Source organism: Morus notabilis, unplaced genomic scaffold (assembly GCF_000414095.1).
Source record: "Morus notabilis unplaced genomic scaffold, ASM41409v2 Scaffold710, whole genome shotgun sequence".
NCBI classification, from domain to species: Eukaryota; Viridiplantae; Streptophyta; class Magnoliopsida; order Rosales; family Moraceae; genus Morus; species Morus notabilis.
In genome coordinates this window covers 388,349-404,457 of record NW_010364141.1, presented here as the reverse complement: position 1 = coordinate 404,457, position 16,109 = coordinate 388,349, and the positions used below count along the sequence as shown (strand labels likewise).

Here is a 16,109-nt window from a genome sequence, read left to right as displayed (position 1 = left end):
TCAATTACGACTTTCTCACATACACATTTTTTCTAATTTGTCCTTTTTAAAGTAATATGTATTTATTCAAATGTGCCCAACATACTTAAAGATTATTTTTCCTCTTCTAATACTCGTAGCTACTATTTTCTTATAGGTATTATGTAGTTACTAAACAGTTTTTCTTATCTAATTTACTTACTAAAATCTTTATTATTCAAATATGTTTAATAGTATATACATATATATTATTCATCTAAAAATATTAGGAGTCGATTTTATTAACATTTTTCACGATTTTAATTTATGCCACCTGAATCAAAACTCCGACTCTGCCACTATCCACAAGCAAAGAAAGCAAACCAAATACTGAACATCAATAGTTAGCTTCACTCAATAATTATACGGTCCATATTCCTTCAATAATGCGAAGCAAAACTATCTATAAAGGGAAAAAAATGTATTATTATTATCAAAATCATAAATTCTCTAGTACGTATAGCGTATTAATAGGTTAAGTTTTTCTAACCATTAAATCTGCATACTTTTTAATTTTTATATGATTTTATACAAATTTAACAAATAAAAAACTTAATCTACTAATATGTTAACGTACCAGAAAAGATTCCTATTAAAATTATAATAATTCCCCTTGTTCTAGGAATTATATTATTATCTTCTTAATCAACTATTTGCATCTAATTAAAGAATTTAAAAAGTGTTTCATCAAGATTAAAAAAATAAAACTAAATGGTCACTTATTAAATAATTTAGGACCATTCAAACTAATTACTTTCAAATATTTAAATATTTTAATGCTGTCCCATTGATTGATTATAAAAAGATAAAATGGTGTCCCTTATGGACCTCATCCTTAGTTAAAGGAGACCAACTAATCTTTTGGAGGTAACAATTTTAGCGTTATTTATTTCTTTGAGTTGAATATTTATTTCACTGATTTAAGTTTTTAAAATTAAAAATTTTAAAAAAATATTATATATCAAAATCATAAATTCTCTAGTACGTATAGCGTATTAATAGGTTAAGTTTTTCTAACCACTAAATCTGCATACTTTTTAATTTTTATATGATTTTATACAGATTTAACAAATAAAAAACTTAACCTACTAATATGTTAACGTACCAGAAAAGATTCCTATTAAAATTATAATAATTCCCCTTGTGCAATGTATAAATGATAATAAAATAAAAATTACTTCCCCTTGTTCTAGGAATTATATTATTATCTTCTTAATCAACTATTTGCATCTAATTAAAGAATTTAAAAAGTGTTTCATCAAGATTAAAAAAATAAAACTAAATGGTCACTTATTAAATAATTTAGGACCATTCAAGCTAATTACTTTCAAATATTTAAATATTTTAATGCTGTCCCATTGATTGATTATAAAAAGATAAAATGGTGTCCCCTATGGACCTCATCCTTAGTTAAAGGAGACCAACTAATCTTTTGGAGGTAACAATTTTAGCGTTGTTTATTTCTTTGAGTTGAATATTTATTTCACTGATTTAAGTTTTTATAATTAAAAATTTTAAAAAAATATTATATCTAATTTTTTTTATTATATTTAAAATTTTAAAAAAATATCATATCTTAACTCAAATTAAAAACTTAACTCTTCAAAACGAACTAACGAGACCATTACGTCACAAAATTACACACCAACACAACAACATGGCCAGACACATGTCCCCATATGCAAAGCGAGTACATGCGAAAAACACTTCCTTCACTTCTCCTCCGTTACGCCATTAATTAAAGAAAGAAAAAGAAAAAGAAAAAAGGAAAAAAAAATCTCATCAAACCACTCCTACCTTTACAACAACACCTACATCTCTCTGGCCAAATTAAAAACCCCCAGCTTATTTAACCATCACCCCAAAATCCCAAAACTCCATTATTAAAAGAAAAACCCACCAAAAAAAAAAGAAAAAAGAAAATCATTAAACAAGATGAGATCAAGCAACCACTTGATAGGAGTAGTGAACTTCTTCACGTTCCTGCTGTCGATCCCCATCCTGGGCGGCGGGATATGGCTCAGTGGCCGTGCCAACAACACCGACTGCCTGAAGTTCCTGCAGTGGCCGCTCATCGTGATCGGCGCTGCCATCATGGTCGTGTCTCTGGCGGGCTTCGCCGGCGCCTGCTACCGCAACACCTTCCTCATGCGGTTCTACCAGTTCGTCATGTTCCTCGTCATCGCCGCCCTCCTCGGCTTCATCATATTCGCCTACTCCGTCACCGACAAGGGCTCCGGCCGCCCCGTCATGAACCGGGCCTATTTGGACTATTACCTGCAGGACTACTCGGGTTGGCTGGAGGAACGCGTAGCGGATCAGAGCTACTGGGCTAAGATCAGTTCTTGTATTAGGGACTCTAAGGTTTGTGCCAGGACGAGGAGGGGTGTTAATGGTGTTGCTGAGACTGCTGATATGTTCTATAACAGAAGGCTCTCTCCCGTCGAGGTATGCCTTTTTTTTTTTTTTTTTTTTTTTTTTTTACTGATCGGGATCATTTCTGATTAATTTACTATTTGATTGAATGATATTAAAAGGAAAAAAGAAAACTGCTTCCTGGTAGTGGTAATCATTCAGTTTGAGAAATTTAAGTTAAAATGTTCAAAAGTTTGGGTGAACAAAAAATTCAGAAAATTGTTTGGAAGTATAATTTTTAGAAAGTTGAGCTAAAGAGCTCAAAATTTGATGGACGAGTGGAAAAGAACATAGCTTTTTTTACCTTCATAATTTTTTTAGTTGATTAAGAAGTTACACTGGGAGAAGTTATTTACGAGAGGTTTGTTGAGTATTCGTCTTAATTTTGAATCTTCTTTATTTTTTATAATAGTTTTTTCTCATAAAAATTTAAATCATAATCATGATTCTAAATTTATAAATTAAATATTACATTAATTTTAATTTAATTTCCTTTATTCGTTAACTTGACTTTAGATCCCATTCAAAAAAAAAAAAAAAAAAAAATCTTGACTTTAGATCGGTGAATTCAACGTTAATAACTTGATGATATCAACTTATGCTAGTTGATACTCCCCTTAAAAAAAAAAAAAAACCCTTAACTAGTTGATACTTTCATTACAATTTATTTTTATTTTTATTTTTATTTTTTTGTCTGTAAAGTAGATCTGGATTATGCATGTGGGGCGGTCGGGTTTCGAGTATTTCTCAATTATATATGAAAGTAGCCCATTAAGAATCTAATGTGAAGACGCGCCATTTACGCAGAATATTATTCTCGACTAGCATTTGCCTTTATGTTCTCCTTGGGTATATCTTCCATTTAATAGTTTTTTTTTTATTTTTTTTTTATTTTTTTATTTTTTTATAAATATTGTTGAGGAAGTTTTGGCCACAATCCAAAAAAGTAGATTAAAAAATTCAAAATGACCATAAGCGCAATATTTATGTGTACCAATAAGCGCAGTATGAGTTTTGGAGATCGACGCTAATGGCGGCACTGGACCACACCACAAATTTGTCTCAACTCTAACCCAATAATTATGTCTCACCCAAGCGTTTGTGTTTTTAAACTTCAAAAAATAAGAAACACTAGCTGAACAAAATGAGAAAAAGGAATGTTACGGTGTCGTTTTGATTGCTTGGAAAATTCAGTTTCGAAGCCTTTGAAGGAGCTTTTACTTTTGAATTAGATTTAGGAATTTACTTCTTTTTTTTTTTTTTGTTTTTTTTTTTAATTTAATTTTAGGATTTTTTTTTTTTTTTTTTTTTTTTTTTTTTTTTTTGTGGGGGAGAAAAGTTGTCATTTTGCTTACTTTACAGTAACCTCCAAATTTTTAAGGAAGAATGTTCTATTGAGTGTTGTATTTCTTTTTTGGAAAGTTTGGTGGACCTTTTTCTCTACGCTCCATTTGCTTTATCGTTGTGCGTTTTCCTTTTAGGTGGGATATCCTTTTCTTTACTTTTGTCTGCTAGCTTTTCTAAGGTCATTGAGACAATTATAAGGACTAAAGAATAATCTGATATTTCTGTGTAGAGATAAACATGCAGCGACGCATAAATGAAAAATATATTGGCCGAATTGACCACAAGCAGACACATGTGCATATGCTTTTTATTATCACATTCAAGTTCCATGCTTGTTTCACATGCCTTGTCCTATACTTGATTGAATCTTTTATTAATTTGTGACCATTACATAGGCCATCACTCTTGAGGATAAAGAAGTTTGACCTTTTGGTACAATTGAAATGATCCCTTTATTATCTAAAAGCTATAAAAAAAAAAAAAAAAAAAAGTTTGTAAAAATTTCACCGTGACTTTTTTTTTTTTTTTTTTTTTTTGTGTGCTAACTGAGGAAGGTTTATGCAAGCTGAAGATTACTTTGTATAACACGTAGATTAATCAATACTTTTGAGTCATTTTGGTCAATTATAATTACTATTATTATTTTTGTTTGGAAACGATCACTTCTGTCAATTATTTAGGTAAAAAAGTGAAGAATTATTGATTTTTGGCTTGTGTCACGTCTTTTGGGTGTGCCAAGGTGGGTGTTTAATCATTCTTTGCCCCTTTTTTCCTTATTCTGTTATTTTTTCATTTTTCCATTAAAATGCTCAAACACTGCCAGTGATCTGCAACCACAGCTTGCCCTTCCTTTTCCTCTGATTGACTAGACCACATTTATATCAATACGTGGCTGTTGTAAAGTGGCAAAAATATCAAATACATGAACATGGTAGGGAACTGCCCATGTAAACATCAATGAGTAGGATACTGATAATTGCAGTTTCTAGAGATAATGGAAAGGGCTCACTAACTAAAAAATATTAATCATAAAAAAGGCCTCTTAGTCTTATTGTAACAAACATACCCTGAATATATCTTTCTTTCTTTTTTCTTTTTTTTTTTCTTTTTTTTTTAATGTCATTACAATATGGACGGACTTAGAGATAGTAATGACTGAAATGCCTCTGTTATATCTATTTTTTTTAATTGTAATGTCATTGCAATAGTATTCAGTACCTGTGAATGTGATGTATGATTTTCGGTTTGATTTTTTTTTTAATTTTGTATAATGACTGAAATACCTTTGTTGTTTTCTCATTTTAATTTTTTCTTTTGGCAAGTCTGGTTGCTGCAAACCCCCTACAGAGTGTGGCTACACTTATGTGAATGAAACACTATGGACGGCCGGAGGAGGGTTGGTGGGAACCAATCCTGACTGCACAAGTTGGAACAATGACCAACAGCAACTCTGCTATAGCTGCAACTCTTGCAAAGCCGGTGTTCTTGCCAGCCTCAAGAAGAGCTGGAGGAAGGTCTCTGTGATCAACATTGTAGTGCTCATCATCCTAGTAATCTTTTATGTCGCTGGTTGTGCAGCATACAGGAACAATAAGCGGATCGACAACCACGAAGCCTATGGGGAAACTAGGATGACCAAGGAACAACCTAGTAGGATTCATATTTAACTACGCATAAAAAGGAGAGCGGGAAATGATAGTCGTAATTGGAAACTGTTTGTTTAAAATGTATTTTAAGGTTTTGGCAATTTACTTATAGGTCTGGTTTGTAGTTTTGGCCATGTTGACATAAATATGGAATCCTATATTTGGTTGTAGTTTCTTTCTTTTTACATTGTCAGTCACTAGTAAGTGACCAAAAAAATGCTTCTTTGTATTAGATGATAGGGAACAGGATCTGATTTTCAGTTTCTTTGTATATATTTACTTTTATGTAAATTGCACAAGTAACCTTTAAACAAGTAGAAGCAACAATACTTCATTCGCAATGGAGACAGACGGAGAGAAAAAGGGTGAATGTTTTGGTATTCAATTGACAACAAATATCAATAACCCAACAAAAATAGTGTGCATTGCAAGTACACCAAAAAGGGAAAGACTCGTAATAACTCTTTATTTGTTTTACTCAGTCTCAGATATTGTACAATTACAGCTTTCACTTTTAACCACATTATGATCTTCACGGCATCTTTCAGGAAGCCATCTTGTGATTGTATACTCAATAACATTGTACTCTTCCACACATGAAGGAGAATCAACATCATGACCATTCTTATTAATCTCAAGCACCAACAATGTCTTCACGACACCACTACAAAGCCTAGTGGTGCAATGAATATCAGACCACACTCTCAATCTTTCATTTGCAACACCATCTCCTTCCGAAAAAACAAGCACAGCAAACTCTGAATGGACCAGAGCCGGATGATGGCGGTAGGCTACAAAGTCAACACCGTATCTAACTCCCGACATCACAACCCAGTTTTTAGCTCGGAGATGAGAATAGGCCTTGTAAAAATCAGGGAATGTTGGTTTCTTCGATTTCATGTGCTGCCATAGCTGTTGATCATTCATCAAGCACTCGTCTTTGTTGAGTATCTTGAGGCATTTAAGGGAATGAGAAAGGTAAAAGGCCTCTTCCATGCCTAGTTGAAACCATTGCTTGTACTTTTCGGACGAGGTAATGGGGACACCAAAACAAGCGCGGTTGAGGAGATCAGCTTGAAGAGAGTCTGTAACGAGGAGCATGTTGGAACCAGAAAGCAGGGCCTTAGCGTCTGATTGAATTAGGGAAGATTGAAGCTGAGAAACTATCTTGGACATGGGATCACCAAGAGCTTTGGCTGCTGAGCCTTTTCCTTTCCATCTGGGCCCCATCGATCCTATAACACTATCAAGCAGCTACTACAAGTGTTCAACTTCAGATAACCGTGCTCTATTGGACCTGAGCTAGAAAATTTCAGTGTGATAAATCAGTGGAAAGATCAACACTTTAACAAAACGGCGGATAAACTTGATCCCAACATTCACATATTACAACCTTTGGACTGGTTAAGTTAGATGAACTTTCCTAGGCCCAAAAAAAAAAAAAGATAAAAGGAAAAATTAACCTGACGCCTTCGATTTTACCGAAATCACACTGACACCCTCAAAGAGTTAAACAATAAACCGAGTATTTATAACAGTTGCAAGCACAATTAAGCATCCCCAATCATTCTTTTCCAGAATTTTTCACACTAACAACCATAATTGGAATCAAAACAAAACCCAGGGGAGCAAACCGTGACATACCTAAGTACGGAAGATCTTGACTTTCATCCTGCTTTTCTCCAACTCCACAATCCAATTTTCAGGGGAGCAAACCGTGACGTACCTAAGAACCGGAAAAAGGAAAGAAGTTGGATCATTAACACATATCGAAAGAAGTTAGATCATTAACACATATCAAGATCTGCATTCTTAGCAATCTGCTAGACGAAATTTAGGAGGAACCAGGGGAAAAGTAAAAAAATATTCTTGAACATGGGCATTTAACTTCTTCATATACTATAAACACTGAACTCACATATTTCACATTACAACAATTACATAGTAATCAGGTGAGCAAGTCATCATTCAGTAATTGATAAAGTGAGCTAAATATCCGAGGCGCTTCCTCTTATGATGTGAAGCCTAATTATTACTTGTGATTTCATTAAGGGTAGTTGGGGATTTTGTACTTGTAAATTCGGTTGCCCTAGTTTTTCATTATAAGAGGCGCTGCTCGGTTTTGGGTTATTATTAGAGAAGTGTTATGAGGTGTGTGATTTTCTCTGACAAACTTCTTATGAATCATTGCAGCAACTGAAAGATTGTATAGTGAGACGAACCTCTATAAATATTGTGTATTGGGTTTATTTGATTTTTTTTTCCCAATTTTATTGCTCTCGGTAATATAGAATTAAAGCGTCTAATTCTTAACATTTCCTCTACAGCTAGCTAAAATGGACAGCCCAAAAGGAACTTGACACACAAAACTAGAGGGTCAGCCTTTGAGGTCTTTAATCAAACACCTAATGTGCAATTAATTTACCAGGCAGTTCAAAACTAAAGAAAATATTTTCACCGAGTAATTAAGTGGACGTTTGGTTCATATATTCAGAATTATAATTCAGAACTATTCTTGTTTTATATGTATTTTTTTTAGAGAAAAATACTGTAAAAAACCATAAATTATGGACGAATATAGAAAATAAACATCCTCTAAGGCCCCAAGTAATTAAAATCCCGTTCATTTTACTGATTCGAGTTTAAAATTTAAATTTTACAGAAACAGTCACATTTAACTTTTTTACTTGTCACGCCCCCAAACAGGGATTAGTGACGTGGAAACTTGTTTAGAAATTTAAACATGTTTAAGAAAGTGATTAGCACATAAACACGCAAAAATTGAATTTCAAATCTAAAACGTCCAGGTATTTCCAAACAAGTCCCTCCATTTAAGTGAAATTTAATTTCGAGAAGCGTGGTAGAATTTCTAATCAAACCAGTTTAAAACCACGTCCTGATATCATGTCTGGAACTCTCACATGTTTAGCATACATGGATAAAAACAGAAGTAAATGTGACATTAACCACAGTCTATCAATATTTAAGTTTACAATCCATAATTTATGCATGCCTTGAGATAAAAGATAAGAAGAACAAGAAAAGTGAGCGAAATGTCCAGTAGGATATAATTTTTATAAAGCATAGTAAATAAAGGTACTCACGGTCCGAAGACATACACCTGGAACCGATCATCATTTTTAGAAGAAATACTCACATAGTATAAAATATTTGTATAATGAAAGTGGGCAGCTCTTCATACCACTGAACAAGAAGTGGTAAAATGTCTGTCTAGTGAAAATTGCAGAGCCATAATTCCACTGAAGAAGAAGTGGATCTGTACGGGTTTCGGGACCTGCCTCTAAGGATATGATTCTCATATCCCGATCTCTGAGGTCACCATGCTTTGTATCATTTCTTAAGATTTTTCATTTTAAGAAATGATATTCTTTAAAATCTCATTTTTAAAATCATTGAAAAACTTAATAGCATTCTCATACTATTCTTTTGAAATCATTTTCTTTAAACATGTTGTGTTCTAAAACATTTTTATAAGCCAAAGTCATTTAAAATGTGAAATCTATAGGGAAAAAAAAATGAAAATGAGAAAAAAAGGAAAAAAAAAGGGAAAAAAAAAGATAATGGGAAAAAAAAAGGGAAAAATAGGGAAAAAAATGAAAATGCATTAAAATTTAAGTGTGTTTTCAAAAATTTTTTGGGTTAAATTATAAATATTGAAAATAACTTAAGGTCTATTAACTAATTGTGAAAATTAAATTAGACATACTAATAATTCATAATTTAACATAATTAAACATGTTTATTTCTAAAATGCGTTATATTACTATAACAAAAAACTCTCATATAAAATTGTATCATAACTCGAATTAAAAAATCGAATGTAACCGACCTTAACCATCCAAATCCCATATTACTAAGTTGAATGACTGACCCCAAGTACCACCAGCTCTAAAGCTCATAATCTTTCAAAATATACAGTGCAAAACAATGAGAATACAACCTCTTTTTCTTTTTTCTTTTTTTTTTTTTGTTCTAATTTGGAAATGGTTGACAAAAGAAAAGGACCAATGGATTGATTTCCGAGAGACGGAAGAGCCGCAATCTGGTTTTCGGAGTTTTTTAAACAAGTACGTTGAAGTGAATGGAATTGCCCAATTGGTGCCACGAGATTACCTAGAGAGAGGGGAAAAAAATTACCGACATTCATGAAAGAAAACATACCTTTGATTGTTTGATAACTAAATTGACACGGAAAAGTATCGATTCTGCTGCAAAGAAGGCTCCGGATACGGCGTTTGGTCCGGGCTTCGGTAGTAACTTTCGAATCATAGAGGTGAGAGCGACACTTTTTGAGTAGCGATATAACTGCGAAATCGATTATTAACAAACGATATATATGGAGCAAACCAACTCAAATATTAATTTTTGTGTACTAATTAACATGGTAGATAAATTATCATTTATTTATTAATGTGACCATATTTTATACATCTTTTAATAAAATATAATAACTCATGTATTATTAAAAAATACACAAACATTGATATTTGAGATTATATTGAAAAAAAACAAAACAAAACAAATTACATATACTATTATACAAATTGTCAAAAATCCACGTCCTTTGAAATTTGTTTGATTCGCTTTGAAGTTTGAACCAGAAGACAATAATCTAGTTCGTAATGTAATTGTACATAAAAACGAATTCAACGACATATTGTGCTTGTTTGGAATCATTTTTAAAAATATTTTTCACATTTTTCAAGAATTAAAAAATGAAAACGCACTCAGAAATGTGTTTGGCACCGCTTTTTCTGAAAAATAAAAATTGAAAACGTTTTTTTACTTATTCCCAAAAACTCAGCAAAATTAAAAACGATTAAGCATCGTTTTCAGTTTCCCATTTTCATTTTCTTTGCCCGACTGGACCACTCTTCTCCGACTGCCCTCCTCTCCAGCCTCGACCTCGTTGCCCCTAACCACCCCCATCCTCATCCGACTCCGTCACCGCCCCTTCCTCCACCTCACCAGAGTCGGAACCCTGGACGACGACTTCTCCCCTAGCGACGACGACGACGATCGCAATCTCTTCGGCTCCGGATCAGAGATTCCTCCGAAACACACCAAAATTATTCCTCCAAAACCCATTTCCTCATGTATATAATGTTTATTTAATATATTTAATATTATTATTTATTTAATATATTATTATTTTAAATATTATTGCATGTTTTTAAAAATTAAACCACCAAACACAATTTCAGATTTTTTTTTAAACTGAAAACAATCTCAGAATAAAACTACCAAATACATTTTCAAAAATGATTCTAAAATAAAAATGAAAACGTTTTCGTTTTCATTTTCATACAGAAAACAAAATCATTTTGGAACGAATTCCAAACGCACCCATTGTTTGTCTTCGCGTGCCAAAATGGATCTATTTTTCCGCTAATAATTGGTTTGTTTTAAAACAAGAGACTAGGGGAGTTCTCAGAATCTACTATTTTACTAGTAGACGTTTGATTCATGAATTTAAAATTATAATTTAAAATTATTTTTAATTTATGTATGTTTTTTATGAGAGAAAATACTGTAGCAAATTACAAACAATGATCTGAATTATGACACAAATTCTTACTTTAAACGCAGCAGAAAGATGAATCAAATCCAAATCAACTCAAGTATTCAAGTGCTATGACCTCTTTTTCCTTTTTAAATTTGAATAGGTGGAGCTAAACACTTTCCTTTGTCGATTTTTGAGTAATGTTGTTGTTTTTTAATAATATTCCGAACATGTTTCTTCCTAATCTAGAAGACTAGAACATAACTTAACTCTCTTAAGAAATAACCCTAAACTTTTTTTTCATAATGAACACTAAACTTTTAATTTTAGTAAATTACACATTTAACTTTAAAACAAGTAACAATTAAAGTCAAATAACTAATGACGTTATTAAATTAATAGTTCAAGACATGAAATTTACATATAATATTATTTGAAAAATGACGATCTTTATTTTTCACGTGCGATTCTCATATCTTAAATAATTAATTTAATAACCTTTGTCAGATATTGTATCTTAATTGTTATTAAATTTAAAATTTAGGGGTGCAATTTGTCAAATTTGAAAGTTCGGAGTCTAAATATAATTTAAGGTGCAACAATGCAATTTATTCTAAAAACAAAAACAAAACAAAAAAAACATAACTAAACAGGCGAAAGAAATCCGATAGAGTTAATGGCATTGATCGAGATTTGGTGATGACATTCTGATAGAGAATTTATTTATTTATTTTTTATTGGCAATATGAATGTGAACTGAACAGAAAATGAATAATGAATGTCAAACTCCCGATCTCAACCAAATAATTAACCGGAAGCTGCTAAAAACATCTGAAAAATTATCTTCAAAAGGATTGTATGTGTAAGTCTCTGCAGTCCAATCCTTGTGCAACGTAGCTGAGCGTGTGATCTTTGGCTACATCTACTAGTCATTTATCTGTCTTCAAAGTCTTCCACATTTGTCGACAAAGTTGGCGTGCGAAGTTTCTAATTTTTCAGTACAGAAAGAAAGCCAATCAGTAAAAGTTGATATCTATACATTAAAACCAAATCAAGCAACCACAAGTGGTCTTAATAACCAATTTTCAAGACTGATATGTCTAGCATGGACATGTACGGGTCAGAGGAAAATTGGACGTCCGCCAAGTTGCAAGACACACTAACGGACATTTATTCCAAGGCACGCTATCATGACCAAAAAATTGCTCGTTTAGATTCTATCAAAATTTCTGCTCGTAGAGTCTAGTAGTTTAGAGCTTTCTAACCTCATTCAATAGGGAATCGCTTTCTTGTTCAAGTTCGCGAATCTGTTGCATTGTCATCCCAAACCATTCGTCGATCCAGGTAAAACAATTTCGGTGACTCTCTAGAAAAAGGGCCCTTTCTCCCTGAAAAAGATACGAGTAAACATAAAAACCATCAAAACTTTGGATTCATACAATGGAAAAGGATCTTTTCACCAAAAGAATCTGCACATTGCATTTCTATCTGCATTCTGCAGCACATAAACAGAGGAAGTAAGGAATATCAAAAAAGATCACAAACAGCATGGTTATAACAAAATTTGAAAGGTTGGGATGTCCCTTAGTTCTTCACTGTTCCTCTCAATCTTCCATTTATATCTTATAAATTTCAAACTGCCTCATTGAATAACTTGGGACTTGAACAAATAGAATAAAAAAAATTGCATTTTCTTCACAACAATTACGCAAAAGACTTACTGCTAGCAGAGCTTGCTCAAGTCGATAGCCAAAGCCCCAGTATGGTGCATCTATGGTGACCAATTTGTATGCCGTCATAACCGGATCACAAGTATCCTGTAAGAGAGAGATAGCTCAATTAGAAAATAACGAATCAACTTTTGCACGAGAAAGCAAGAAGTAAAATGATACAATGTCCTTATAATATACATCACAAAAATCTAGTCTATATTCTATATTTGTGCAAGGTGTTTTTCCCCCTCATGCATGCTTGAATTCTAATACAATAAACGAGAAACCAATTTTACAAAGATAAAGAAAACAAGCATATGACATGCAATAACAAATAATTTGAAGTCAATTAACTAATAGGAATAATAGGGAATATTCAAACCTGCCATCCCTCTGAAAGTGGACCGCGGCCAGTTCTCGTGGACTTAAAATTTGATAGATCTACACTGTTACTTCCAACCATGTAACTCCAGTAATCTGTCGATGAGGACGCGATATCAACGAATTCCACCTGCCTGGCTGCTAGTTGTTCTTTGCTTAGACCATGGACCTAGTTTGACAGTCCCAAAATCAATACATGGCAATGGAACCGGTAGACAGTAGTAGTAAGAAAGATAAAATTGACTAGTTTACAAGTACTCAACGCCCCAATCCATGGAATGAAGCTTTGCTTTTGGTAAAACATAGTAAATTATAACAAGCTTACATTTTCTGATTGCCCATTGTCGGCTTTATGGACAGTTTCAATGGTCAGCCGAAACTTGGTAAAGTATGGACACTGTACAAACGAAAACCAAATGAGTACATATGTCTATGCTACTGCTATGATCCTCAGAAAGAAATTCCTAGACTGTATATAGAAATGAAAATTAGAGCTTCAGAAAAACTGTCACCTGGATTACTAGATATGTTGTGGCCATTGCAGAGAGAAACGAAGAAGTGTGTTAAAAGCAGCTCAAAATCCATCTTAAAACAAGAAAAATATCATAAAAGGAACAACAGCATGAGGAGGTTCCCAACCTGTTTTGCATCTTGGGTATGCGTTCCAGGCTTCTTCTTGCATGACAAGAGCATCTGCCGGTGCAAAAGTAGTAAGCCAAGCGGGAACTTTGCTGTAAGGAAAGAAGCCACAATATTTGAACTCTTTCCATTATCACAAAACAACATGAAGAAAAGGATCAAAATCAACAAAAGGCCACAAAATGGTAAACATTAATATAATGATGTCTAATGCAATTGAATTACCTTTGTAGATGATATAATTTAGAAGTATATTGACCTTTCCCAAATTCATCATCTTCAAAGAACCTGTTCACCATGACTTCAACCCCTTCTTTACCCGTTGTGTTCTGTTGCTGCATCTTTGTTACCATGTACATTTGTGCTATTTGGTACTGCAATTTGAACAAATATTATTATGATAATTGGATAAATGTTAGAAGCAAAACGGAATCTATTGAAGTCAAAAAATGTTCTGAAAAGAAAATGTACAAACTTGTTTAACTTGATTTACCTCTTCTAGTGACAAAGGCACGACAATCCGACTTCAAGAAGATTGAAAGTTAAGGAAAAACCCAAATGAAGAAAAATAAAGTTCTGCAATCAAGTGATGCATATAGATTGGCTAAAAAGAACCTTTCTTCAACAAGATGAGAATTTCGAAACTAAATATACATTTTATTTACCCCAAAACAATACAACAGAAGACTTGGGCAAAAAATTATAAGCAATGGGTAACTAATAACCGTTCATTTAGCTGATTTGAGTTTAGAATTTGAGTTTTTTTACAGTAAAAAACTCTCACAAACAATCACATTTAACTTTTTTATTATAAAAAAAAACTCTCACACAAAATCACATCTCAACTCAAATTCTAAACTCAAATTAGCGAAAGTGAACAAGATTTGAAGAAGTGAATTTTGTTGCTTTAGAAAGAAACAGAAATTTCTTTCTATGATTTGCATCCTCAATCTTCTCCTTTCATTTCTGTAACCCAGAAAATACAGACACATAAGAAACGCATATTGATAGGAATGATAAACTAAAAATGCGACGTAAATTGTGAAGTTTGGAGCGTAAAGAACATCTAAAAGACCGAAATAAGCATACACTGAACAAACATAAATCAAAACCCAAACTTTCATGGTTCTGTACGTCAAACAAACAAACAAAACACCGAGATAATTTCTTAAAAGGCAATCATCATAACATAAAAAGCACGAAATCTTAAAAGGATACAATTCCTTAATCTGAACCATATTTCTCAGCTTCCAATGCTTAGCTAGCTGAAATCTCGGCGAGCGCTTCGAAACGGATAAAAGAAAACCGAAGAGACGAAGATATTATATTATTTTTTGGTTTTTGGTTTTCGCCCGAGATTTGAGTTGGCCAAAAGGAAAGAAACAATTTTGTCAGAAAAGAAGAAAAAGGAAGAAACAACTCAAAAGCAGAGGAGAAGAAAGAAAAGAGGAATCAAAACGCGCCGTTGTGGTGCGCTTCGTTGGTGATTCGCGATTCGATGATGATGAAATACACGCACCACAATGCACGTCTCGCGCGGCGTTTTTTGGCCTCTGTCTTTCTTTCTGCGAACGAAACGACGTTAATATCTTGTTCGGACTCTGACTCTGACGACGACCAAAAAAAAAAAAAAAAAAGGGAAAAAAAGAGTCGGTAATATTTCACGTTGATTTCTTTGACAATTCAAGATTCCATGTGGTTCGTCGAAGTTGACTATTTAATACGGTATCGTTTTTTTGTCTCTGGAAGCTTGGAAGAGGAAATGGCGCGTATGCGTGTGGAAATGTCCGTCCCCTTGTTTATGGTGGGCTGCTGAATGAATGATTGGGGGCCACGTCAACATAGAAGATATCCAACTCTCTAAATACCATCATCATGATGGAAAAGATTATTTTTTATTATTTTTTTATTATTTTTTAATATTCTGATTTTGATACAATGCAATGCAGGGTTGGTTTACAGATTAAGCTTATTCATTAAAATACTCTAGTCTTTTTTTTTCCCGGGAAGAATACTTAGCATGAGAAGAATCATATTAGATATATGAAGTTATATAATTGAAATTTAGTGATGAACGGTAACACCCTTTTGTATTTAGCTTTCGTATTGGCCATTAATGAAAAAGTCAGAATATAAAAAAATCGTTCTTTTCATTTTTTTAAAAAAAAATCAAATTGACTCGACTGCTGTTACTATATAAAAATTTGGATTAATTTCATAAATACTCTCAAATTATATACTTTATTTTAAAATTTCTTTTAGAGCCCGTTTAGTTGGAAGATTCGTTCTCTGATTCGAATCATGATTTATGGTTCACTACAGTATTTTCTCTCACAAAAAACACACGTAAATTAAAAATAATTCTAATCTCATGGTTCTAATCCATAAATCAAACGGACTTTTAATTTTTTAAAATGGTTTAAAATA

The 16,109-nt window shown here is 32.9% G+C and overlaps 3 protein-coding genes across 4 annotated transcripts; 1 reads left to right on the top strand and 2 right to left on the bottom strand.

Moving 5' to 3' along the window:
• The first annotated feature begins 1,682 nt into the window (after positions 1 to 1,682).
• Positions 1,683 to 5,596, top strand: LOC21397566 (tetraspanin-3). Its single transcript, XM_010105838.2, has 2 exons — positions 1,683 to 2,466; positions 5,103 to 5,596. Exons 1-2 carry the CDS (start codon positions 1,954 to 1,956, stop codon positions 5,445 to 5,447), a joined length of 858 nt encoding a protein of 285 aa, XP_010104140.1. The 5' UTR covers positions 1,683 to 1,953; the 3' UTR covers positions 5,448 to 5,596.
• Positions 5,597 to 5,826: 230 nt separating this feature from the next.
• LOC21397565 (tRNA-splicing endonuclease subunit Sen2-1) lies at positions 5,827 to 9,737 on the bottom strand. Of its 2 annotated transcripts, none has more exons than XM_010105837.2 (3): positions 9,609 to 9,737; positions 7,071 to 7,152; positions 5,827 to 6,723 (listed from the first exon to the last, which is right to left on the bottom strand). In XM_010105837.2, the coding sequence occupies exon 3, from the start codon at positions 6,654 to 6,656 to the stop codon at positions 5,901 to 5,903; it is 756 nt and encodes a 251-aa protein (XP_010104139.1). In that variant the 5' UTR covers positions 6,657 to 6,723; positions 7,071 to 7,152; positions 9,609 to 9,737; the 3' UTR covers positions 5,827 to 5,900. The 2 variants fall into 2 exon arrangements, with proteins under 2 accessions (XP_010104139.1, XP_024026351.1); XM_024170583.1 differs by lacking the exon at positions 9,609 to 9,737 and adding an exon at positions 7,345 to 7,389.
• A 1,871-nt stretch (positions 9,738 to 11,608) lies between these two features.
• Positions 11,609 to 15,268, bottom strand: LOC21397564 (phosphatidylinositol transfer protein 2). The gene is made up of 10 exons (XM_024170596.1): positions 14,901 to 15,268; positions 14,176 to 14,206; positions 13,908 to 14,056; positions 13,683 to 13,774; positions 13,556 to 13,563; positions 13,369 to 13,440; positions 13,045 to 13,212; positions 12,672 to 12,767; positions 12,216 to 12,338; positions 11,609 to 11,937 (listed from the first exon to the last, which is right to left on the bottom strand). Exons 1-10 carry the CDS (start codon positions 14,918 to 14,920, stop codon positions 11,884 to 11,886), a joined length of 813 nt encoding a protein of 270 aa, XP_024026364.1. The 5' UTR covers positions 14,921 to 15,268; the 3' UTR covers positions 11,609 to 11,883.
• Positions 15,269 to 16,109: the final 841 nt, after the last annotated feature.